We start from the raw sequence: 23400 nt of genomic DNA, 5'->3' as shown, positions 1-23400 counted from the left end.
GGAGTACATACGCGCAGACTACTCCGTGCCACGTCAGATCGGAACCAATCGGTAATTTTAGTCGGCAGCTGGTTCCCCGCGTTTTCGCCCGCACTGATAGGCCGTCTGGGGACAGCAAGGTGTGTTAGCATGTGGCATCCTGCTCCTTTACGTTACAGCCAGGCATACTAACCTGGGTAAATATGTCCGTGTAATTTGTCACATACCCCAACCATAGCGCGTGTCCTATGGTCATGGATCACTTTCCTTGGCCCAAATGATTTGTAGCTTGAGTTGACTAGGCGCTTGGTATTGGTCCCCCTAGCTGAAGCGTAAGATGAGCCAAGTTGTAGATGAACTTTGAGCGTCCTACTCTAGCATTATCACGTCCCATCCTCTCTGACAAAAGTCATGAAGAATCCTATTATCCTCTTTAGTTTCGCCGGCACAGCTCTAGCGGTCGCCATTGGGTGTGTGCATTTTGAATTCATCTCACCCCAGTTGTCGCGCGTTTGCTCTCTTTCTGCCCTTAGCCTTGGATAGAGTAGACAACTCTTCAGCCCAAACGGTGTTTTCTCGGTCAGGCAAGAACCAAGCATAAAACTTGCTCTGATTGGCTAACTGGCATGGCTTCTGCTCAAAACTCGTGCTGATGCCGCCTCGCTATGAAAGACTCCTAAATGTGTATATATACGATTAGATGGCAGACGATATGACCTAGGCAGCTCGTAACTGCAGGAAACTGCAAGCGAGATGTGCCCGAATTCGAATGTTCAAGCGTGAGAGATCCTACCGAGTCAACAAGACGGTATCCTAGCTGCAGGGCACGCCCAATGCGAATTCAACCGCCCAGCCACTGTCGTCGCTCGCGTTTCCTATAGACCAATTGGTCGACTTCCTTGCCTTGCAAACCCGGCGTTATGAGGACGAATGTAATGCTGAGATGCATCTGCGCCGTGTCACGCCAGAGGCAGGAACGAGCCTCAATTGATCCACTTTAGTCCAAGGTAACGTGGCGGCATTGCCGGTTGCTCACCAGATGCTTGTAAATACACCCGCTCTGATTGGCCGGCTTACCCAATCCGCTGGTAAGCAACCAATCACTGCCCATCTATTATGATGACCGTCCCGTCAGGTCGGGTCGTACCACTCACTGACATCACTGCTCTACTGAATCTATAAAGAGATCGTCCCTTGACTTCGTTCTTGGAACTGGACAACTTTCATACCATAACAATTTCAACCACGTCAAGCTGTGAAAACCACGCATTATCCGTAACCAACCTCGATTTTTTGCCTTTACCCTGAACCAACATGACTGTCACCAAGGCTTCCACCTGCTGCGCCAAGGACGGTGCCGTCTGCGCCTGTGGTATGTCGTCGAGTACCTCGTGAATATGCTTCATCAGTGCAATGGGAACTGACGTGATGCAATCCAGCCCAGAAAGCCACCTGCTCTTGCGGCAAGCAGTCAGCTCTTCACTGCACCTGCGACAAGGCCTCATTAGAGAACAAGGTCGAGGGGCCTCGATGCTCATGCCGAGCCAGACCTGCCGGCGATTGCACTTGCGACCGCGCATCTACCGAGAACGCTGCTATTTCTGGTGCAACATGTGCCTGTGGCTCAAGACCGGCCGGTATGCCTCTCTCCCAATTCAGAAAGAAATGGAAAAACATAATCTATGGGTTGAACCTATGCTGACTCCGTTCTAGATGGATGTACTTGCGAAAAGGCACGCGACGGTGGCTTCAACCCAGCGCTTGAAATTGACTTCACCACACGAAAGTAAACGTTTGCATGGCCACCACCATCGTTGATGATAATCCATTGTACTTTTACTCTTCTATTATGCATTCGCCGAGGATAAACTAGCGGCTGGTCAGATGGCGTTTCGGACTGAGGCACGGGGTGGAGGAGGACGAATTGAAGACAGACTTTGCATCTGGTATAGGGAGTTGTCCATTACTCGTTTAAGAGAACTGTCGTATACGACATTATTGATAGAATAACACGATAATAAGATGCTACTCCGTGTACTTTGTGACATTCCAGGTTGGATACATGCTGTCTTGCCATTAGGTGGTTCAATCAAGGCCCCTTAGCAGTAGATACACAGTATACGGCAACAATTATCATAGCACATGCTGAATACTACAATTTTTGTAGCTACGTCACGAGACAAGCAAACACCTTGCTGTGACCAACACCCTTTATTGTGCTACATGATTAGAACCTAATGCTTCGCTCCTTATTCGACTTCCGGTCATATACACACAACTATGAAATGCCTTAGGCGAGACAATGCTTGTATACTTTGTGAAATTATCTTGTCCTTGCCTACTATTTTTATATACCAGACCTTGAACTATCAGCTCCCTATCCTTCTGACACTGTCGTTATCATAATCAGGGCCGCACCAGGCAATATAGTACAACCCCTCCCCCCATTGCATTTATAAATGCTTGCTAATTCCAACCATCAAAATGTGATTCTGGCCCTAGCCGACGTTCCCAACCCCGGCCCTTTATTTTGGTTCGCCACACCCAATATGACTCCGTCCGTATCATGCAAAATGTGCCTACCACGTGCTTCCCCCTTTCAAGCGTTTATTTTAGCAGCTGCATTGGCCAATGACCCACTGCCTCTGCTGCTGAAGATTCCCATAATGCCGAAACCGACGTAGAACAGGGCCAGGGGGTACGCAACCAGACCCCTCATGCCCTTCATTCTTCCAACAGCACAGAACATACCGCTGGCGCTGTACGTACACCACATGATGGCGGCAGTGCTCAAAACAATGCCGAGGGGCGTGTCCATCGGCATGACGATTCCGAAAAGGCTGGTGACGACGAGCGGGAGAAGACAGTACCCCAGAACCGACGCTGACCTGGGAAAGGTGAGAGTTGCAGAGAAATGGCCGCCCTGCTGGTGTTGAGGGGGCGACGACGGGTCATTGTACTGAGGGTGATATGACTCGGATGACGGCGGCTCGGTCGGTGACATGAGCGACAAGATCATGTGTAGCGACGTTGACCCGAGCAGCGCGAGGCCGTAGATGTATCCAAAGTGCACCTTGCCAGAGAGCAGCAGAATGGTGCCGAACAAGAGGAAAAACAGGATCGGCCCGGCAAGATCAGAATCGTCCATGATGTGCTGATCAATGTGTCTAAAGGGGTTCAAGACTGCTAGCGTCTGGAAACACTTGTCAGCAGCAGCTCTGGAAAGCCGCCCGGCCGGCCGCGACGTACCTTCATCTGTATATGCCCAAAATTAACCCCCAGCTCCTCCAGCAAGGGGGGCTCGCCGTCGTATCCCTCTGTCGAGAAGGCGGCCAGCCATCCCGTCCGCAGGCCGCCGTGCTCGCCCATTCGGCCTGATACGCCTGGGCCGCCGAAGCCAGCCGACGCGAAGCCAGCTTGGGCGCCGGACCCGAAGCTCCCGGATGCGCCGGCGCCGTAGCCATATGATGCCTGTTGAGGGGTTGCAGCACCCGACACGGCGGGCGAGTATGACGATGGGTAGAACTGAAGGTTTTGGGCGCCACCGCCTGCTCCTGGCGCGCCGTATTGCGGGTTATTCGGCTGCCCGCCGTAATAGTTGGACATGGTGGAGGTCGACAGTACGACGATGTCGTGGGAGATGTATGGAACCGGGCGGCGATGGAAGGGCAACTCGACGAAGGAGTTTTGTCGTCGTATTAGATACTTGGTGTTGCTGCGATCGGGCAAGCTGGCCAGTGCTGCTGGCCAGTAGCTTGTCAGGACAGCTCATGCCCTGCGTTTCGCCTAGCGTGCACATGTGGCTTGGATGTTTCCCGAGCCTCAGGCCAGGGTTCAGGGGTGATGGGTGGTGCCTTGGATTTAAGGTGGAAAATAAAACCGAGCGCATCAGTCTGATCACTCAGCGCTGGCGTTGCGGCCCAGAACACCAATTGAGTGATAGTCGTGATAGTAGGGACTCGGGAGTGCATGTACTGGCAATTTCTGGTGATTGCACCAGTCATGTGTGAAGCTGTTTGAGGCGGCGTCATTGGGACATGATCATCATTACGCGGTATCTTGGGTTCCCATACTCCGTACATGGGCGGAATTCATTGTAACGAACATTTACCGCCTCAATGCACAGCGACTTGCGGAGTATTATTTCGGGGAACTAAACACGCAGCAGTCATACGTTTACCAGTCACGCCGCAGAGGCAGTGAGCCCTCAACCGTGGCGTGACTATTGCATAACATCAGCAAAATTGAATCATTGATAGGATGATTGAGCGTCACGAGAGAGCCTTGACCCAATCCTGATGAGAGCGCTGAATTTGGGAAAGCACTGTCCCAGCCTTCGCACAAAACGGATTGCTGCCCACTCAGCTGAACATAGCTGAACAGCTGAGTGTACGTGGAGGAGGCAGGATAAGCTTGACGTCGCCAAGAGGCTGGTTCTGCGCGTAGCGACGAAGTCGGTTGCTCCAAAAATACAATTGACGACGAGAGATTCCAGACAGTTAGTTGCATGGCACGATCCGATTCTCAACCCAATCATAACCATCGGATACACCTTTGACGGGTTGCGAGAGAGGCTGGGGATGGCTAAGTCTGCTGATGACGTACCGATCGATCTGCATCTGTTTGCTGGATAAGCGACAGTGTGTGCAGGCATTACGAAGTGAGAAAGAAAGGCCAACCTCGGATATTCTAGCACAGCCATTGTGATGCGCGCTCCAAGGTTCAGTCAATAGCAAGCAACTCCAAGGACTTTCAGGGAATACACCACCCTCAACCAGTTTTTTTTTTTTTTTTTTTTAGGAAATCAGACAGACCAGAGAAGACCAGACTTGGCTTTCCTTGACTCATTGACGACAAGAAGGGAAAACTTTGTCCGAACTCCCTAGAGTCACTCACTACTGCCAGGGCCTGGCTTCTAGCGCCTTCGCCAGCTCTACCGGTTTAGCGGCCTCCCGGCGCAGAGACAGCCGCAAATTGTGGCGGTGCGCCACTCATTGTGGCTACCAGTTGACCTTCTCTGCACGGCACAACGGGCGATTACGCAACACCACCGGTACCCACCAAGGCTTGATACCACAGCCTCCGGTGGCAACACCAACGTCCAATTGTCCATTGCCCATCTAAGAATAGCGACACGAAAATATCTGTAATGGTGGGGTGACGCGTGCTTGCTGTCATGATGAGCCGCAACTTTGCACATCTGCTCGCCAACCTCTTGGGCTGGCCGCTATGCCCGGTATGGGCTATAAGTAAAAGGCCTCGCACTACTCGAGCTGGAAGCATGGCATCTCTCTCCTAGCTATACACATTTATCCCAAGCAAAAGCACCAGACTCGTTCGCCGTTTTGCCTGGCCTTTGCACTTATACGCGCAACCAGAGCATCAGACAGCTTCCGAGGCCTTGCAAGACCTTACTTTAAACCCTCAACATGCGAACCACCGCTACCTTGTCTGCCATTCTGGCAGCTTCTGCGTTCACTCAGGCCATGTCTATTTCCACTGAGCCTCTGATCCCCACGGAGCTTCCGATCGCTACCTCTGAGTCTCAGTTCACCGCTACTGTTGTCTCGCCGCCTCTATTTACTGAAACCACTGCCCCCGAGGACAACGGGACCGCAGTGATCATCTCTGACACGTCCGTTACTTATCCAACTCTTTCAACCGCCTCGGGATCACCAGTTCCTTCGGGCAACTCGAGCGGCATCCTGCCTACTGGCACTGGCGGCGCTGGCGGCACCGGAGGCACCGGAGGCACTGGAGGCACTGGACGTCCTCCAGTCCCGACTTCTTCCCATACCACCGGGCCTACCGCCGGCGCTGCGTTGACCACCACGCAAAACTCATGGTTGGCCATGGGCATTGCCGTCGTCATGGCTTCATTGATTCTATAAGAACAAATCGGGGGGGTTCTTGTTTTTGCGACTTGGGCGGCGTCTTGTGTGACATTGGGCTAGACGGTAACTTATGTAGACTCTATTTTCGTAATATCGCAGTGACAAGCTGCACCGGAACTTGATGGGAGATGACAGACTTTCGGAGTCTACCCTGAATCTTTATAATAATACAAATCCTACCTTGGACATTCTCAAGTAGCCATCAAAGAATCGCTCAATACCAAAGTGACATGAATCCAACGTACCATGCGCGGCATGGTGCGAAACCACCTAAGTGTTGGATCGCATGACTGCTGACAGAGCAGCCTTGGAGCTGGCGTGGAATCGGTCAAAGTCTCGGACGAGGTCGGGGAAGTCCTTGATAATCTCCAAGCAATGCCTTCGCAGCTCCATGATTTGGGCATGTCGTTCCTCTGCACCGGGCTCTGGCTTGGCACCGCCTCCTCCACTCTTTAACCATAACGCTGTCATTTTGTCCAGGGTTTCCATCAACTCGTCATAATCACACTTTCTCAGCGTCTCCTAGAGATATCGTCAATGCCATTGCTTTCTAGCAGTCCCTAGGCTGTTATAGACAGCTGGTGATGCAAGGGGATTCTAAAGTACTACCTTTGCTTTGTGTCCGTAGCGGACGGTAAAGAACATGGAGTCATCCGCATATCCTGGTACCGATAACATGGCCTCCGACACCTCAGCGGCCCTTTTCATCCCGCTGTCTGGTTCTGATGTGTGACCCATTGTTTCGTATGTTCCCCAGACTCTGGTGGGTTGTCTGTGAGGATTCCGGGGCAGAAACGATGATCAAATGGGACTGGTGGGACCTTGCGCCGTTGGAACGCCAGGTTAATTCTTGGTTTAGTATAAAACGAAAAAAAAAGTTGACGTTTTTGGGGTTTCGATGAGCAATAATGTAGTCTCTGCTGACGTCGAGAACTCGCGATATTCGATTTGAAAAGAACCGCGAGTCACATTTGAAGTGGTGGCGCTGGCGGGACCACTGAAATTCTGAATGGCCACTGTGCAGCTACTAACTAACAACTGAGTCTATGCGACCAGACCTCCATGTCAGCTGGGCGGCGCTGAGATGCCATGACGAGGCACTGTTGTGGCTCAGCCTAGTTGCAGGGCGTCAAGCTCCAACGTTATCTTTTCCCTGGCAGGCGGGGGGTGTGACATTTGAAGCCATTAGTGGTGCCTCCGGGGATCAACTGATCGGGAAATACCAGACATATTTAGAGACGGACATATATAACAAAATTTTGATACACAAGTTATTGACAGGATAGATGCGGCTCAGGCCTATCCGAGCCTGGGGGTATTTGTTCATGCTGGATCACGGTCACAATGGAGAACCTCGAGTAGTTTTGCTCGGCACGCATGCCATTTGCCGCCTCGCTGATGCTGAGACCCGCATCGATGTTATCTGGTGCGATTGGGCGGTTGTCTTAGTCATTGGGCAGGCACAGGCGCGCCAAAACGCCCCACTAAAATTACCGTTTTATCGCGCCGCACATTTTCCATCAAATCTTCTGACGCGCACCAGATTGATTCAGGCCTTCAATCAACTTGACCTTGCTAACTCACCCTTTTTCAGCGGTCAGCCTCAGCTGCACTCATATTGCAGCGCATATCCTGCACCACTGGCTGAAAAATAAGGCAGCATGAGAAATAAGAAAGCGAGGCGCAACGACGATAGGGACCGTCCTCGAGACGGAATCCGTCGCCCGTCGCCTCCAAGATTCGCGCCGTCTTCAAGTTCTTACGACAGGCCGCCTCCACGTTCCGATACATGGAGGCCGGGAATCCGCGGGGGCGATGACCGTAATGGACAACATAGTCTCCGAAGCAATGACTACCGTTCGTCGGATTCTTACCGGCCGCCCGTGCCACAAGGAGACTTTACTTTCAGGTTCAACAAACCTGCGGGTATACCGGACCTTCCGCCCAACGGTCACCAATATAATAATAAAGGCCCACGACGAGATCGACGCGGCCCTCCGAGGAAACCCGGTAGACGCTGGCAACCGCCTCACCCCTCCGAGCGGGCTCTCATTTCCGGCGCAACCTTGAACCTCCCCGAAGAGCGTGTTGACGATGGAGAAGGCGGAGCCAAATTCCGTGACCTGGACGAGCTATCAGACGATGACGAATTGGAAATGGACATTTCCTCAGCATCGGATTCAGAAGGACCGTCCAGGAAACGCGCGCGCACGAATGACGCATCCGAAGAAGCGAACTCGGTCCCCAAGTGGTCCAACCCGGATCCCTATACGGCCATGCCTTGTCCAGACGACTCGACGCGCAAGAAGCGCGATGTAGTCAAACTAATTCGAAAAGCCAGGGTAGAGGGTGTCGCCAAGGCCAAGGTATCAACCGAAGCTGAAGACTTCCTATCATTCGATACTACCGAGGATGAAGAAGAGGAGGAGGATGACGATGACGACAGCGTGGCAGAAATACCGCCTCCGCCCTCAGAGCCTCCGCCACCCTTACCCCCTCCCGCCCCAGCTTCATTTAACCACAAGCACCCGGATGACAGAAACGGGCGCAATGGCCTTCCGGTCCCAGATCACTCAGGTCCGCTTGGATCTCGGAAGCGAACTGCAGATGATGAAATCAAACCCCCAGACTACCCAGACTATGGACAGCTCAAGAAAGCCAGTACGAAGCCTTCAAAAGGTAGCGTCACACCCACGTGGCTTCCAAAGAAGAACGAGGATCCCTGTCCGTGGCAAACGATAGACCATTCCGCTACACGTAACATGGCGTTTCGGTACGTGAGGCAATTTCGAACCTACCCGTGGATTGACCAATGGAGCTGACCATTCCAACGCAGGTTACACAAGGAAATCCTCGACTTCTACGATTATGTGCGGCCACGAGCGTTTGAACAGAAAATTCGGGACAACCTTGTCGAAAATCTTTGCAAAGCTATGAGACGAGATGCACGAAACTTTGCCTCCGCACAAGTGCATCCTTTCGGCTCTTTCATGTCCGGCCTGTATCTCCCCACGGCGGATATGGACCTTGTTGTCTGTTCAGCTAGCTACATGCGCGGCGGGCCGCCGACTTATCTCAGTGCCAAGAGTTGGTTGTATAAGTTCCAAAAGTTTCTTGTCATGCAGAAGGTTGCAGACAGCGATTCTATTGAGGTCATTGCACATGCTCGAATACCACTGGTGAAGTTTGTAGACAGGCTCACGGGACTGAAGGTGGATGTCTCGTTTGAGAACTTGGGTGGCGTAACTGCTGTTGATACTTTCCTGTCCTGGAAGAAGCAATACCCTGCCATGCCTATACTCGTCACTGTGATCAAGCATTTTTTGTTAATGCGTGGTCTGAATGAGCCGGTAAATGGGGGAATAGGCGGGTTTTCAGTCATTTGCCTGGTTGTGAGCATGCTACAGATGATGCCTCATGTTCAAAGCAGGAGCCTGATTCCGGAACACCATCTGGGAGAAATGCTGCTTGAGTTTTTTGAGCTCTACGGTCGTCAGTTCCAATACGAGACGAATGCAATATCGCTCACGAAACCAGTTGGGTATATTCGAAAGGTGAGGACTATATGCACTTCACCCCAGCTTCCAAAAAAAAAACCATCATGGCTAGGGGGTTATGCTCGGAACTTTGCTGCGGTTGCTAATTTGCGCCTTAGTCTGATGTTGCGACCTTGAATTACAGGAATCGAGATCGGTTGTCCATTATTGATCCCAATAATTCTAGCAACGATATCTCTGGTGGATCATCGAATACGAACTCGATAGTGGCGCGCTTTGCGGACGCATACTCTACCTTGCGAGACCGAATGAAGGAGATTGCGCTTAATCCTGAAAAGGGTGGTGTTCTCGAGGCCATTTTAAAGGGAGACTATTCCTCCTTCCGCCGACAACGAGAATACATCAAGCATGTACATGAACAGAATATCGGTCCTTGTTCTGACTAAAAAAAAAGCCACTATCAGCATTATACCGATACACAAGATACTGGTTGAATCGGCGTTTAGGAACATCATGACGCACTTTGCGAGCATACTATACGTCCCCCGCAAGGGATGGGGCACATATATGGCGGAATAGCGAATAGAACCGGATCATGTATTATAACGATGCGGAGTAGCGCCGACTTGGCTCTGCTTGACTGGCTACCCGGTCTTGCGGATTATGACTCTGGACAACCCTTGTTCATGGGCTGAAATTTATTCGTGTTTGGCCGCTGCCCTTGTCATGGTTTACTAACGTGGATAGTGACATGTCTCTGGATTTTTACACCAACGAAACCGCCGATGGGCTGGCATGTGCTGACTTTGGTTTTTGAATAGATGGACTCTCCTGTTTCCGCTCGAAAGCACACGTTCACGTGCTTTCCGCGGCTGCAGATGCCAAACCTGCAAGCCAAGGACACTTGACTTGCACCCGGTAGCATTCGCTGCCATTTTTCCTCACTGCAAGCCTTGCCTTTATGTAGGGTTGCGGGGAGGAATATGAGCGAGTCATCAGGAAGCGACATGACTGCTACTGAAAATTAGTCACCATGTGAATGGCTCAAACCAGACATGAAAAAGCCATGGGAGTCGTTGCCGGCTTTTTGTCCACGAACAGGCTGCATGATACCAATCCCCACGCTTGCCGATTGCCGGTTCCCCGGAGGAAAAATAAAAGGAGGCTCTAGGAGGCTTGACAGCTGTAGCTGACCTTCTTGCAGCTTCAATCGACCTGACCAAAAAGCTTTAAATTCAGCAGCAGCAGCAGCAGCCTAAGGGGCTCGCATCCAACAGCTTCGGAAGGCCCGAATCTAATAGCAGCAACAGCCCAAGGGGTTTAAAATTGAGCCGACTAGTTGGTATAGGGGCCCCCGGCTGGGCAGGATTGCTTGCGCCTATGGCAAGGGCTCGCTTTGGCATCGGACCTAGGACATAGAGCATCCCGAGTTTCGACATGCATGGCATTTTCTTCAAGGGCCTATACAGTCCGATCCTAGTCTAAGGACCCAAGCAGTATTCTAGCTACTGTATCTTATCTGGTCTTTTAAAGAACCTGAGGCAATTCATCTCGGCTCGCCGCGTTCATGTCGCATCACCATCACCGTACCCGTTCGTGGGGGCGGTAGGGTGTCTCGATTCTGAGTGTCTGGTGGAAGTGATGAGGGTGGTTTCGATATCAGCTCTGTGGGGGCTTCAACATCTACAGTGGGTGTAGATGTCACTGCACAGGTCACCAATGACCCCCACCACGGCAAGAATCCCAGATGTGTGCGCAACTCTTCCTTCAACTCTCCGTTCCCGCATGTGCGGAGTTCAGCCTGCGTGGCGGGGCAACGTCAAATGCCGCCAAGCACGGGATGCGACACTTGGGGAGGACACACGACATGAACAAACAAGGACGAGTCGGAGTACTTTCTTCCGAGGCTTTTTTTTACATTCATCTTCCTGTTCTCGCAGACCCGACTGGGCGGCAGCACTTTGAAGTCACATCTTTTCCAGGCTCAAAAGGATATAGGCTGAGATAGACAAGTGCCATTCCTTGACATCATCCCAAAAAATTCGGCGACTCATCTGCCTCTGATTGAAGAAATTGGGTGCCAAAATGTCATCAATTGAGCTTTACCCCACCTCGCCAAAGCACATATTGGCGCAGTTCATCGGCAAGTCAATTCGCGACGTGCCGACTCCTGCTGCCGTGATCAATGTTGCGGCTGTGAGGCGAAACTGCGAGCGCATGCTTCAGACCTGTGTCAAGCTCGGCCTGGATTGGAGAGCACACGTAAAAACACACAAGGTGACAAGGATTAGAATTGACCATTCGCAAACTTGACAAACTGACTTGAAGGTGCACAGACGATTGAGATAACCGAATTTCAAGTTGGAACCGATGCGGCAAGGCCTGTCAACCTCATTGTGTCAACCTTGGCCGAGGCCGAGTTTCTTCTGCCCAGGCTGAAGGAGTATAAAAGCCAGGGAAGAAAAGTAAATGTATGGACCAAGTTCATGGCAAGATGGAGTCTCTTTCCTCACTGACTCTTGGCTCCGGCAGGTTCTATACGGGCTTCCAATTCCTCAGAATGCCCTGTCCCGTTTGGCGGCAGTTGCTCAGGTCCTAGGGGAAGGCAGCGTATCCGTTCTTCTCGACGATCCCGCGCAAATTCCCATCGTTTCCAAGTTCCAAAGCCTGTCCGGCGTGGTTCCCCATGCCCACATCAAAATTGACATGGGCGGCAAGCGGGCGGGCGTGGAGGCGCAAAGCACACGATTCCTGGAACTCGCCGATGCGGCATTGGAGGCACATGGCCAAGGCAAGATTAGGCTTTCCGGCCTATACTCTCATGCCGGGCATTCGTACGGAGGCGATAGCCGTGCAGCAGCCATCAAGATGATGAGGGCAGAGCTCAGTGCCATGCTTGAGGGAGCTGACCGGCTGACGTCGCGAGCCGCAGAAAAGTCGATGGCAGGCCTCCCCCCCCTGGTTCTGTCTGCGGGGGCATCACCGACAGCCCTGGCTGTTCAAAACTTGATCACCACGGCTGAAGAAGGGCAAGATAATGTCCCTGTCCAACTCAAGGCGGAAGTCGAAGCGCTTTCAGACCTGTTTGCCACTGTCAGGAGCAAAGGGCATCTTGTTGAGATCCATGCCGGCGTCTATCCAACCCTGGACTTGCAGCAGCTGGCAGCTCACAGCATTTCTGCCTCGAGACTGTCCTGGGGAGATATTGCCCTGACGGTCCTGGCAGAAGTTCATAGCAATTACCCCGGACGGGGAGCCAACGGAACACCCGAGGCTCTAATCGGCTCGGGGGGCATAGCGCTGGCTAGAGAGTCTTGCAAGGCGTACGAGGGCATGGCAATGCTTAGTCCGTGGGGTCGAAAAGGCGTTGGCTTGCCAGCTTGCGACGTTGAGGACTTCCGCGGTTGGATGGTTGGTCGTTTCTCCCAGGAGCACGGTATCCTCACCTGGAGGTCGGGAAATACAAAGTCGGAGCCTGTCCAGCCAGACCAGGAGCTTCCCGGGGTTGGCGACAAGGTCCGGCTCTGGCCCAACCACGCTTGCATCACCAGCAGCCACTTTTGCTGGTACTTTGTCGTGGACGAGGATGAGGCCGGCAAGGAAGATGAGATTGTCGATATCTGGGTTAGGTGTAGGGGGTGGTAGAAAGTCAATTATGAGTGGAGAAGAATTCTAGAACGTTGTGGTTTTTCGACAAGTTGAATTGCCGGCAGAACTTGATAATTGACAGGAATTGAACTAGATGCGAGCGGCTGGTTGCGATGATATCTGGACATGGGACACTGGACCCTGAGGAGACCCCCACACTAGCACGCCTGAGAGCAGGGACGGGAGTCAAGGACCAGTTGGACACCCTCATGAAGTGATGCTCACATACCTACCTAGGTAGGTAGGTGCTTATATGCAATTAATACTGTCGAAACCCAGGCTCAATTTGCGCTTCATCAGATTTCGAGCGCTACTATTGGAACGTTACCCGATAATTTGCTGCCGATTTGGGGGGTCTGGAGATTGTAACTACCTTGGTACTTAGGTTAGGTACCTACTTAAGTACCGGTAGGCATGTCGTACGATGTGAGGTAGCACAACAGCACAAAAGCAGTCAACTGGTCCATATTCTCTTGGTAGTATTAAACATGGCTTCCGAGGGCTTTCCAAACCCATGTCGGCCGGCAATTGTTGCAGCAGATTCGAGCTCCGAGCTCCAAGCTCCAAGGCGGCCACGCTTGAGCTGGCCATGCCAACCTCAAACTATCTATCACATTGCATCATGAGGAGCAGTATCGAGTACATTCAGCTGCGGTGATTTTCCACGATGAATTTGGAATCGTCAAAGTTGATGATTTCTGGGCAATTTATTCATGCGGCGTTGTTTTACTTTCTCCTAGTCTTGGTTCCATGTCTCGCTGCCCAATTTTGCATTGTTCCCCCATACGCTCTCCCTTACAACAGGGCCGTGCATTCAATCTCAACATCGGTGTTGAAAGGCAGGGTCTTGACGGCAACACATCTGTTCATCTTCTGTCAGCATATTATGTACTTGGACGCATTCGCACCCCGCGCGTGCTTTTTGCGCGGATCTTGTCTTCGATGCGCCCTTGGCATGACATGACAATTTCAGTGGGTCTGGCTAAGCAGAACAATCCATCGATATTACAACGAAACGCGAGATGACTCTCAGTGAGAGAGGGGTACTGAGGGGTAGCTTTGACAGACAAACGGCGCACAGCAATGCGAGGGGCAAAAGGGCAAAGGGGCAAAAGCTACACAGAACCGACTCACGTTCGGCAAGGCTTGACATCGCCCCAGTAGGTGGTATAGACCTCGTTCATTTTGGCAAAGTCATCCATGTTGGCGAGGAAGACGTTGACCTTGACGACCTTTTCAATGCTGGAGCCAGCGGCTTCGAGGATGGCAGAGAGGTTCTTGATGCATTGGTGCTGGGGGACTCGTTAGCATCGTGCTCTTCCACAGTATGACTGATGAGATGAGGCTTGTCGAGAAACTTACAGTGTGAGCCTGGACGTCGCCGTCAACCAGCTTGCCAGTCTCGGCGTCCAAGGCAATAGCGCCAGAGACGAAGACCATGCCATTGGCCTTGATGGCCTGGCTGTAAATGCCGGGGAGAGGCTTGGGAGCCTTATCGGTACTAACAGCAACCTTGGAGGCCATTGCGATGTCTTGGGTGCTTAGTAGGTGACGGTTTGGAGCTGAGAGATGCCAGGCCGAGAAATGGAGTGAAGCGTGTAAAAGTCCAAGGTTGTTGGGAAGTGACGAGGCGGTTTTGAATGGATTGCAGCATCTCACATGACGACACTCCCAAGTCCTTATGGAGCTCCCAATCGATAATACTAGAACTTGACCCCTCATCTTCCACGGGGGGGTCTTTCACTTCTCGAAGCTCTTGGCTCCGAACCTGTCGGCATCATCTGGCATGGGTTTGACTTGTCCCGAAGAATGACCCCCCTCCAAGCCATGCGAGGAGAGACAGCCACCGTGCGGCAAGCCTGCTGCTGAAGGTGTCGACCCCCACGTAGCGATTGGCTCAAGTGCTAGTACCTGTACAAAAGTACGTACCTAGGTACTTGAGTACTCTGCAAGGGGCCCCCCACCGTGGCTTGTCGACTTTGCGGGGATCAAAAGCTAGCACTATCAATTGATTCTTCTGGATGTCGATAAGGAGTAAGCAGGCGAGCGATCGACTCGCCGTCTAGAATCCGTCTACGCTGTCCTCGCCCTCAATCAACATCGGGGTGGGAGTATCTCGTGGCAAGGGTCACACGTGTGGCGCTAGCTGAAAGTCGGGTTATGGCGTATCTAGCAGTAGAGAGATTGCAGGTCTGAGCCCTTCCTTCCGTCTGCAAATCAGCGACGGACCGGACGCTTGATAGTTCAAGAAGATAAGGCCATGGACGACGTGAAAGCGTATCCCGCGGCACCCCAACTGAGGAGCAGTGTCATCTGCACAAAGCTGCATCTTTTCTGACAAATCTGGTGTTTCGCACATCCAATTGCTGTGGTTGTTTTGGATTATAAACTAAGCACGTCCTCCCGGACGCTTGCCAACGCTCTGCTCTACTCACACTCACCACTTTCTGGTCCTCGGGCCACCATCCTCTACACCAGACAGCTTGATTTTACACTGGGCTCTACTTTGCTCCGTTGAGCCAAGTCGGTGCTTGCCGACCTTATCATGGGAGCAACCGCTGCAGATGTTGAGGCCGTGGAGAGCCATGTCCACGAGCAGGATGAGTGTCTCAAGAACAATGTCTTCAGCGATTGCACGGCCGTGGTCGACCATGCAGCCGAACGCAGCCTGTGTTTCAAGTTTGATTTTCGTATCCTGCCAGTCCTGGTAGTCATGTGTAAGCTCCTTTCTTTTGACTGCAGCTCGTTCCCACGTCTTGGATGACATCGAGCACTCACACTAACTCTGCTTCATACAGACCTGTTCAACGCCCTTGATAAAGGCAATCTCGGCAACGCCCAAACAAATGGCCTCAGCCAAAGTAAATACACTTGCCCACAACAGAAAAACACCCCCTCAAATGCCTGCCCACTGACAGTCCCCCCCCCCGACAGATCTCAACTTCAAAGACGGCCAATACAACCTCGTCGTATCCATCTTCTTCGTGCCCTTCGTCATCTTCGCCCCTCCCTTCGCCATGCTCGCCAAGAAGTACGGCGCAGCTCGTGCGCTGCCGGTCATGATGTTCACATTCGGCTCCATGACTCTTCTCACCGCAGCCTGCCAGAACTTTGGCGGCATCTTTGCGGTCCGTTGGTTCCTCGGTATGGCAGAGGCCGCCTTCTTCCCTGTCGTCATTTACTACCTGACGACCTTCTATCGACGTGGCGAGCTGGCCAGACGGCTGGCCATCTTTTATGCTGCTTCCAATATCGGCAATGCCTTTAGCGGACTACTTGCCTTTGGTGTGTTCCACATCAAGTCCAGCATGTATCCTTGGCGCTATCTCTTCTTGATTGAGGGATCGGGTACCGTGCTCTTCGCCATATTCGCCTTCTGGTATCTGCCGAAAAGTGCGTCCGAGGCCAAGTTCCTCAACGAGGAGGAGAAGGCACTGGCGTTCCACCGTATCCAAGTCGATTCATCCTCGGTCGTCTTGGAGAAGTTCAGCTTCAAGGAAGCCCTGCAGATATTCAAGTACCCTTCGTCGTATGCCTTCCTGGCCATCGAAGTCTGCCTTGGCGTGCCGCTCCAGTCGGTGGCACTGTTCTTGCCTCAAATCATCCAGCGGCTTGGCTACTCTACCGTCAAGACGAACCTCTACACCGTCGCGCCGAGCGTCACGGGCGCTGCTGTTCTGGTTCTGTTGGCTTTTGCTTCCGACTTTACCCGTGTTCGATTTCCGTTCATTGTCCTCGGCTTCGCCTTGACATTTTCTGGATTCATCATCTACGCATCCATTACCGACGTCCAGGCCCAAATTCAAGTTGCCTACTTTGCGACCTTCATGATGTGCTGGGGCACTTCTGCGCCGTCGGTCCTCCTCTCGACATGGTACAATAACAACATAGCCCACGAGGGCCGTCGAGTTACACTCACATCAGTGGGTGTGCCCTTGGCCAACGTCATGGGACTGGTGGCCAGTAACATTTTCCAACAACACGACGCCCCCAAGTATATGCCGGCCCTCGTCACCGCGGCCGGCTTCGGTGCTTCTGGCGCCCTTATTGCGTGTCTTTTGGGGCTGTACATGATTTTTGACAATAGAAGACGTGACCGCGGGGCAGGCATCAAGCTCAAGGCTCAGGACGTGTCAACTCTCAAGCTGCGGGATGGTCCTAATTCACCCGAGTTTAGATGGTATTTGTAAACAATTTCTTCTGCAGGTTGTCCATAGCCAAAGTGTCTATATGTACATATTGGCAAGCAGATAAAACATGGTGCTTGAAAAGTTTCACCCCTTGCACAGTTTCCAAGACAGAGTCTTGACACAGCACAATCCCATTTTGTTCGGCTACAGAGACCGACCAAGAAAGTTCAGGCCCTTGACGGGAGAAAAGTCGTCGGCTTGCAAAAACAACCCCAAGTCTCCCAAGGCATCGTCCCCTTCCCAATGACCATTAACCAAATTGAAGTACTGGTCTTGGAACAAGTCGTCCTGGCTGCGCAGTTGCTCCGCACTAGGCGACAGCACCGGGTCCCCTCGAGACGGCGCAGCCGATGCATCGCCATTGCTCCCAATAAAAGGGTCCGGCCGTTTTGACCCCGTCGTGGCGTCATTACTAGAGCCGTCCGTCTGCGCAGCGTGCAGTCTCTCGGCAATAGATCGATCCAGGTATTGCAGGAACAAGTCAAGGACATTGTTGTTGATCCTCCAGTATTTTTGTATCTCCTTGAGACAAAGCAGGCACATCTGTGCTCTATGCTCTGCGATTCGTCTTGAAACGCCCATTCCCCGCCGAATACTGATGACGTGGATGCAGAGAGCTGCAAAGAGACTAGTGATTCTACACACGGGCATTAGTCGAATAGGCAATTTATATAAACAAAGAAGCAAAGAAAAAAGAGAGAATCGACGGCAGACCGAGCTTACAAGTGCATCTGTCCGTATCGCAGTGTGCCATGCGTGGACATGTCCTCGGCGATTCTACTTATCCTGCAGGCAGCAGCGGTGACGACCTGGTTATTCTTGTCCCCTTCTCCGTATCGTAGGAAACTATTTCTGTGTATCAAAATGCGGAGATGACTGCGTCACCACGAGGTCAGCCTAGATTGGCCATGGTGTTTTTGTGTGCAACTCACTTGTATGCTAGGTGCAGTAGACATGTCCATACCGACTCGCTACCTTCTTCTGTCGCATACTTCATGTTTTCTGGCAGACTGTCTTTCCATGCCTCCAGGGCGTTGTCAAGGCCTTTGACGTCGCCGGCCGTCGAAGCTCGTTTGCCAGGAGCAAAGTGTAGATCAATGACACGACCGACTTGTTGGAACATGATTAGCTTCCTTTTTGAAAAAAAAAAAAAATCATTCTGCAAATTTTCGTACCGTCAGGAACTGGCGGGTTCTGGAATTATACTTACGGAGCCTGGCAATCTCAACCATTTTGATGGTATACGTAATGTGCTCTGGTTGGCACGACCCGAACAGCGGATTGTTGGCACACAAGGCCTCAGACTCGAGATCAGTGGCGCTGAGAGGCTCAATGTCGCAGTCTTCATCTCTTATACGGCTGGGCAACCCCAGTGCTGCCGCAACCTGGCGCTCACGCACCTGTATGCCTGGTCAGGGGTTGAGTCCAATGTCCCCCCCAGGAGGGGGTTTATTTCCCAGCAGATCCATGGCAACAAATGCAGCAACTTACATAAATGGACCACCATATTCTCCGTCGCATCCGATTCATGTGTGTGCTTTTCGAAATTGATCGCGGTCTTAAGGTGGGAGGGGGAGTGAAATGTGAGTAGAGCGTTTTTCGCATCTTGGTCTGGACGGGCGCTGACTTACGATCTATGCAGTCCGTACGACTCGGATAGGGTGATGACGACGCCGAGCCAGTATCTGACATCACGGACATCTGCCGGGCCGCCACGCCAGAAGCTCATGAGGAATAGAGACTGTATCAGAATAATCTCGTCCTTTTCCCAATCGGCATGGAAGAGGAGTCTCGCCCTCGTGTAGAGGATGCGCTTGGCCTCGGATCGATCCTTGAACCCCATGGCTACGATGGTGTCGTCGTCGCAGTACGTGGCGCCTATAAACAGCATGGCCTGGAGCAGAAAGCGCGAGATATCCATGGCAGCCAGCCGCCTGGTCACCTCTGCCCGGTCCAGGATTGGGAAGCTTGGGTGGAACCATGTGAAGTAGGCCTGGAGAGCCGGGAGGCAAGTCTGAAGATCCGGGAGCGTGAGGGCGCCCTCGTCCCGCAGGTATCGCATGGTGCCGGCGCTTATCCCGGCGCCTTCCACCTGCGATTGCGAGCCGGGGCTTCCGGGGATCGGGAATGTGAGTCGCGGTTTTTGATTCGAGGCACTGCCGGCGCCCTCCAAGGCGGCCGCCTCGTTGCCAGGCACGAGCGTCAGGAAATTGGACTCGCCAAAGAAGAGCGTGCCGGCTGCGGATGCCGCCGAGGCCGTCGCATTGCTGGGGCCGGCGCCCGCGTCCTCGCTTGCAACGACTGGGCTTGACCGCGGTTCCAAGTCGGGCAGATGAGAGTCGCCGGCAAGACTGGAGGACGGCCGCACATTGGTGTCGACGGTGCGCGTTGGGCTCAATGACACACTGGTGTCGGGAGGCGGCGCGGGTTCCAATCGGCGAGACCGGCGCGGATATCTGTCGTGGTCAATTAGCATCGACTCAGAGGGAACCCGACTCGACGTGTTGCCTCAAGTTCACCAATTCACACTGGTGGCGTACCGTCCGCGGCGAGATGGAAGAACCTCGCATTTGGCCCCGGCCGCAGCACAATTCGTGCAGGGTTGGACTTCGGTCACATCGCACCGCACACGACGGCTGTTGCATTCACGACAGGCGTGTTTTGCGCGGGTCTTCTTGGGTTTCTGGCCGGATGGTGCGGTGTGCGGCATGGCGCCTGCAGGGGAGGTGCGGGTGCTCTCTTAGAGGGACATTGGACTGTGCATCCAAGGCTTGCGAGGAAAATGCATGTGGAGGGTGCGCATCGGTTACTTTGGACGGGTTGTGGTCGCGGCGGGTGAGAGAGCGTGTGAGTTGGTTGGTGAGTGAGAGGGAATGCCGTGTGTGTGAGAGAGTGAGAATGAGAGTGAGAAGTCACTGCCGTGTCTGCAACTGCGGTGTGGCGACTGACGACATCCTGGACCTCTCCTTCCGTCAGACACGCCGATGACATGTATGCCTTGGACCACCATTCCATTCCCATCGCAAACGAGGAAATTATCCAAGATTTACAGCAGCAAAGGTCGGGTGATGAGTTGCTGCAAGAATGATTTTTCTTTATCTATTATTATTTTCTTTTTTTTTTCAACATAAATGTCTTTATTGTAGCAATCCTTTTGCCCTCCGAGCCTCCCCTGCTTCCCGAATCCCAACTTACACGCAATCAATAGCTTCTCGGCAGTTTCAGCACCTTCTCACTTATATAGTTCAAAATCATTTCCCGGCTCACAGGCGCGATTCTAGGGACAAGACACTCCCTGAACCACCTCTCCACGTCGTACTCGGCTGCATATCCCATGCCTCCGTGGGCGAGAACGGCCCTCTCGCACGCCGTGAAGGCTGCTTCTGCCGCCACATACTTTGCGCTGTTGGCCGCAACGCCGACGGCATCCTGCTTGATACTTGGGTCATGGGTGCTTTGGTCATATAGCCTTGCCGCATGGTAGGTTGCTAGCTTTGCCGCCTCGAGCTTGACATAGGCATCCGCCAAGGGGTGCGCAACGCCTTGGTTCATGCCAATCGGCCTCTCGAAAACGACGCGCTCCCGCGCATAAGACGCCGCTTTTGACAGGGCTGCGTATCCGAGGCCCAGCGCCTCGCCTGCCAAGAGGCACCTCTCGGCATTCATTCCGTGCAGTATCATTTTGAACCCGCGTCCCTCCTGGCCGATCACGGCCGACGCCGGGATCTGGTAGTTGTCGAAGAAGACTTCGTTGGCGTCGACGGCCCGGCCGCCCATTTTCTTGATCCGCCGCAGCTCCAGGCCTGGCCTGGCGCGGTCCAGGTCGATGCAGAACAGGGACAGCCCTTCGCTCGGCTTCTTGGCTTGGTCTCTGGGCGTGGTGCGAGCCAGCAGTATCATCTTGGACGCCACCTGCGCGCACGTAATCCAGATCTTCTGCCCCGTGATGCTGTACCCGTCGGCAGTCTTTTGGGCCGTGGTCGACAGTCCCAGAGTATTGAGTCCTGCGTTTGGTTCCGTGACGCCGAAACACGTCCGCCACTTGCCGGATATGATGTTGGGTATCGCCTCGTTCACTTGCTCTTGGGTGCCAAACTTGGCCAGGGGCTGGGTGGCATAGACGTTGGCGTGGATAGCCTGTGCTCCGGCCATGCCAGCTCCCGATTCCGCAATTGTCTGCATCATCATGGTTGCCTCGGATATGCCCAGGCCTGAGCCGCCGAGTGACTCTGGGAGTGCAATGCCTAGCCAGCCTCCCTTAGCGATGGCGGCGTGGAATTCTTTGGGATCCTGCTCTTTTTGGTCGCGCTCTTGCCAGTACGAGCTCGGGAACTGGGAACATATTTGGTTGATGGAGTCGCGCACTAGGAGCTGGTTCTCAGTGAAGCCAGTTGTTTCCATGATCCGCCTCGTCTGGCTTGCTGAGAAGCATCGGCTTTGACATGGTGATGGTGGTGCAGGGAGCCATGGCTGTTTAAGAAGTCGCTTCGCTTGGCCAAGGCTGATTATTCGTGGCCTTGCCATGTTACGGAAAATTTATGCGCTCATTGGATCAGTTGCAGGCACCCAGTGCGTATCGAGACGCTCTGCTTGTTCACGTTGAACATTGATACTTATACAGAGTACGGAGTAGACAAGTCCATGTCCAGGGTGATGATGATTGGTCAGAGGAAATTCCACAAAATCCATATAGCCGACTCAACCCGCGTGGGTCTTGGCAATAACCGAGCCGATCACCAGCCATTGAAATTTGAACCCCTTTACACGGTTTCACAGCCTTGGACTGTTCACATACGCAATGGACTAACTGCAGTCTAACCAGACGTGTCCTCCAAGAGAAATCGCATTTTCCCTCCATCATCATTTTTACAGCCTATGCGGAACAGAGGGTAAAGTCCTCCAACCCGGCATCCGGCACCGTCTCGTTGGGCAAGCAAAGTGCAATGTCCTCCCCCTTCAAATCCTTGAATACTAGACCGTACTCTTTCTGTTTCGGACATTAGTGTCGTCGTCTTTACAAGTCCCGGGGGGTTTCAGGTGCATCTGACGCAGTCGAACCTACCGTTGTGATCGCGATGAAATCTTGATAAATGTGATCCCTCTTCATCTTTGGACGAACCAGGTCACCTACACCACCCAAAAGGGCCACAACGGTTGTAATCTTGCTGTCCCAAGTAACGAGTGCCGACACGAGTTTCCCATCTACTCGTGTGGATTCAGTGCTCCCGTAAAGATCTGGTCGCAAGTTAGCATCTCCGACGACAGCATTCATCCAGGTGGCTTACTCTGCATCTTCTTTGCGGCAACCATGTTGCGCCACCACGCCAGTCCAACAGCCTTGTCAAACACCATGGTGGGCCAGACACCATACGGTGTGATGACATCGTGTTCCTGCTCTTTCTGGCTTGCGATGGAGGGGATTCCAGCAGGGGAGATGTAGCCAATGATTTCATTCGTGTTCGGGTCTGTAGAGTTGTTGACGGATGCAAAGAGCCCAGGAACCTTGGTCACCACTGAGTTGCAAGTCCTTGCTCTCTCCGCGTTATGGTATAACCTCCTATCGTTTTGAAACAAAAGAGTCAGCAAAATTTCCCACAGCCAAACTAGCCGACAAGACCCGTACTGACCTCACAAGATCAACATCGTAGTATGGCAGCTCAAGAACCTTCCACGGTTCATGGCTAGAGAACCAATATCCTTTTACATGTTTGTTAGCTCTAGTGTACCCATGTAAAGGGAGACGGGACAATTACCTTGCTCGACCGTGATGGGCCCAACTCCGCCCATGTTGTATTCCACGCTTACAAGCTTCGCCCTCTTAACCTCCCACAGTGTGTCCTTATCTTCGCGAGACAGCCCGCCAAAGGCGTTCAAGAAATGGGTGAACAGCTCGCCTTCATAGGGGTCATCGAGGTAGTTTGTGCCCTCGCATTGGTATCCCTGCTTTGCATGCTTGGGAGGCAAAGTTTGGTTGTTCATCTTTGTCACTGCGCACACATGGCCCCCTCCGCGGTAGAATACGGTGGCAGCCGTGGTCTTGACATAGTCCAACCAATTCTGCCAGCCCCTGGCGCTGTCCCTGATTGATTGATCCTGTCTCCGCTCAGCGGCACTGATGTAAGCATACACGGCCCAAACGAGCTCACTGCAATCAAGGACTCATGTCAGTCCAAAACTTTTTCATTTGGGGGG

At 52.9% G+C, this 23400-nt stretch overlaps 11 protein-coding genes across 11 annotated transcripts in view; 5 read left to right on the top strand and 6 right to left on the bottom strand.

Annotated features, from left to right (window-relative positions):
* Nucleotides 1-1293: 1293 nt before the first annotated feature.
* MAA_02322 (copper resistance protein Crd2) lies at nucleotides 1294-1769 on the top strand (the record flags this gene model as incomplete). The annotated part of the gene is made up of 3 exons (XM_007820320.1): nucleotides 1294-1351; nucleotides 1419-1616; nucleotides 1693-1769. The coding sequence occupies 3 exons, from the start codon at nucleotides 1294-1296 to the stop codon at nucleotides 1767-1769; spliced, it is 333 nt and encodes a 110-aa protein (XP_007818511.1).
* An 809-nt stretch (nucleotides 1770-2578) lies between these two features.
* Nucleotides 2579-3585, bottom strand: MAA_02323 (uncharacterized protein; the record flags this gene model as incomplete). The annotated part of the gene is made up of 2 exons (XM_007820321.1): nucleotides 2579-3172; nucleotides 3229-3585. 2 exons carry the CDS (start codon nucleotides 3583-3585, stop codon nucleotides 2579-2581), a joined length of 951 nt encoding a protein of 316 aa, XP_007818512.1.
* Nucleotides 3586-5408: 1823 nt separating this feature from the next.
* MAA_02324 (uncharacterized protein) lies at nucleotides 5409-5870 on the top strand (the record flags this gene model as incomplete). Its single annotated transcript, XM_007820322.1, has 1 exon — nucleotides 5409-5870. One exon carries the CDS (start codon nucleotides 5409-5411, stop codon nucleotides 5868-5870), a length of 462 nt encoding a protein of 153 aa, XP_007818513.1.
* Nucleotides 5871-6143: 273 nt separating this feature from the next.
* Nucleotides 6144-6611, bottom strand: MAA_02325 (uncharacterized protein; the record flags this gene model as incomplete). The annotated part of the gene is made up of 2 exons (XM_007820323.2): nucleotides 6144-6395; nucleotides 6483-6611. The coding sequence occupies 2 exons, from the start codon at nucleotides 6609-6611 to the stop codon at nucleotides 6144-6146; spliced, it is 381 nt and encodes a 126-aa protein (XP_007818514.2).
* Nucleotides 6612-7534: 923 nt separating this feature from the next.
* On the top strand, nucleotides 7535-9816 carry MAA_02326 (PAP/25A-associated-like protein; the record flags this gene model as incomplete). The annotated part of the gene is made up of 3 exons (XM_007820324.2): nucleotides 7535-8646; nucleotides 8710-9427; nucleotides 9529-9816. The coding sequence occupies 3 exons, from the start codon at nucleotides 7535-7537 to the stop codon at nucleotides 9814-9816; spliced, it is 2118 nt and encodes a 705-aa protein (XP_007818515.2).
* Nucleotides 9817-11455: 1639 nt separating this feature from the next.
* MAA_02327 (alanine racemase domain protein) lies at nucleotides 11456-13015 on the top strand (the record flags this gene model as incomplete). Its single annotated transcript, XM_007820325.1, has 3 exons — nucleotides 11456-11632; nucleotides 11707-11841; nucleotides 11903-13015. The coding sequence occupies 3 exons, from the start codon at nucleotides 11456-11458 to the stop codon at nucleotides 13013-13015; spliced, it is 1425 nt and encodes a 474-aa protein (XP_007818516.1).
* A 798-nt stretch (nucleotides 13016-13813) lies between these two features.
* On the bottom strand, nucleotides 13814-14542 carry MAA_02328 (Endoribonuclease L-PSP; the record flags this gene model as incomplete). Its single annotated transcript, XM_007820326.2, has 3 exons — nucleotides 13814-13880; nucleotides 14153-14310; nucleotides 14381-14542. 3 exons carry the CDS (start codon nucleotides 14540-14542, stop codon nucleotides 13814-13816), a joined length of 387 nt encoding a protein of 128 aa, XP_007818517.2.
* Nucleotides 14543-15563: 1021 nt separating this feature from the next.
* Nucleotides 15564-17208, top strand: MAA_02329 (Major facilitator superfamily transporter; the record flags this gene model as incomplete). Its single annotated transcript, XM_007820327.1, has 3 exons — nucleotides 15564-15735; nucleotides 15817-15879; nucleotides 15953-17208. The coding sequence occupies 3 exons, from the start codon at nucleotides 15564-15566 to the stop codon at nucleotides 17206-17208; spliced, it is 1491 nt and encodes a 496-aa protein (XP_007818518.1).
* Nucleotides 17209-17352: 144 nt separating this feature from the next.
* MAA_02330 (uncharacterized protein) lies at nucleotides 17353-19918 on the bottom strand (the record flags this gene model as incomplete). The annotated part of the gene is made up of 7 exons (XM_007820328.2): nucleotides 17353-17845; nucleotides 17932-18054; nucleotides 18141-18318; nucleotides 18419-18608; nucleotides 18700-18766; nucleotides 18840-19664; nucleotides 19749-19918. The coding sequence occupies 7 exons, from the start codon at nucleotides 19916-19918 to the stop codon at nucleotides 17353-17355; spliced, it is 2046 nt and encodes a 681-aa protein (XP_007818519.2).
* Nucleotides 19919-20409: 491 nt separating this feature from the next.
* MAA_02332 (acyl-CoA dehydrogenase) lies at nucleotides 20410-21732 on the bottom strand (the record flags this gene model as incomplete). The annotated part of the gene is made up of 1 exon (XM_007820330.2): nucleotides 20410-21732. The coding sequence occupies one exon, from the start codon at nucleotides 21730-21732 to the stop codon at nucleotides 20410-20412; it is 1323 nt and encodes a 440-aa protein (XP_007818521.2).
* Nucleotides 21733-22081: 349 nt separating this feature from the next.
* Nucleotides 22082-23400, bottom strand: part of MAA_02333 (uncharacterized protein) — a gene marked incomplete at both ends in the record, with an annotated part of 2101 nt that continues 782 nt past the window's right edge. Inside the window, 5 exons of the mRNA XM_007820331.1 lie at nucleotides 22082-22195; nucleotides 22271-22443; nucleotides 22494-22765; nucleotides 22836-22905; nucleotides 22962-23353. Coding sequence (XP_007818522.1) covers nucleotides 22082-22195; nucleotides 22271-22443; nucleotides 22494-22765; nucleotides 22836-22905; nucleotides 22962-23353 — 1021 coding nt within the window. The remainder of the gene's footprint in view (nucleotides 22196-22270; nucleotides 22444-22493; nucleotides 22766-22835; nucleotides 22906-22961; nucleotides 23354-23400) is intronic.

The sequence above is a fragment of the Metarhizium robertsii genome (genome assembly GCF_000187425.2).
Source record: "Metarhizium robertsii ARSEF 23 chromosome Unknown MAA_Scf_1, whole genome shotgun sequence".
Taxonomy (NCBI): Eukaryota; Fungi; Ascomycota; class Sordariomycetes; order Hypocreales; family Clavicipitaceae; genus Metarhizium; species Metarhizium robertsii.
This window is presented reverse-complemented; position numbering and strand designations above follow the sequence as displayed.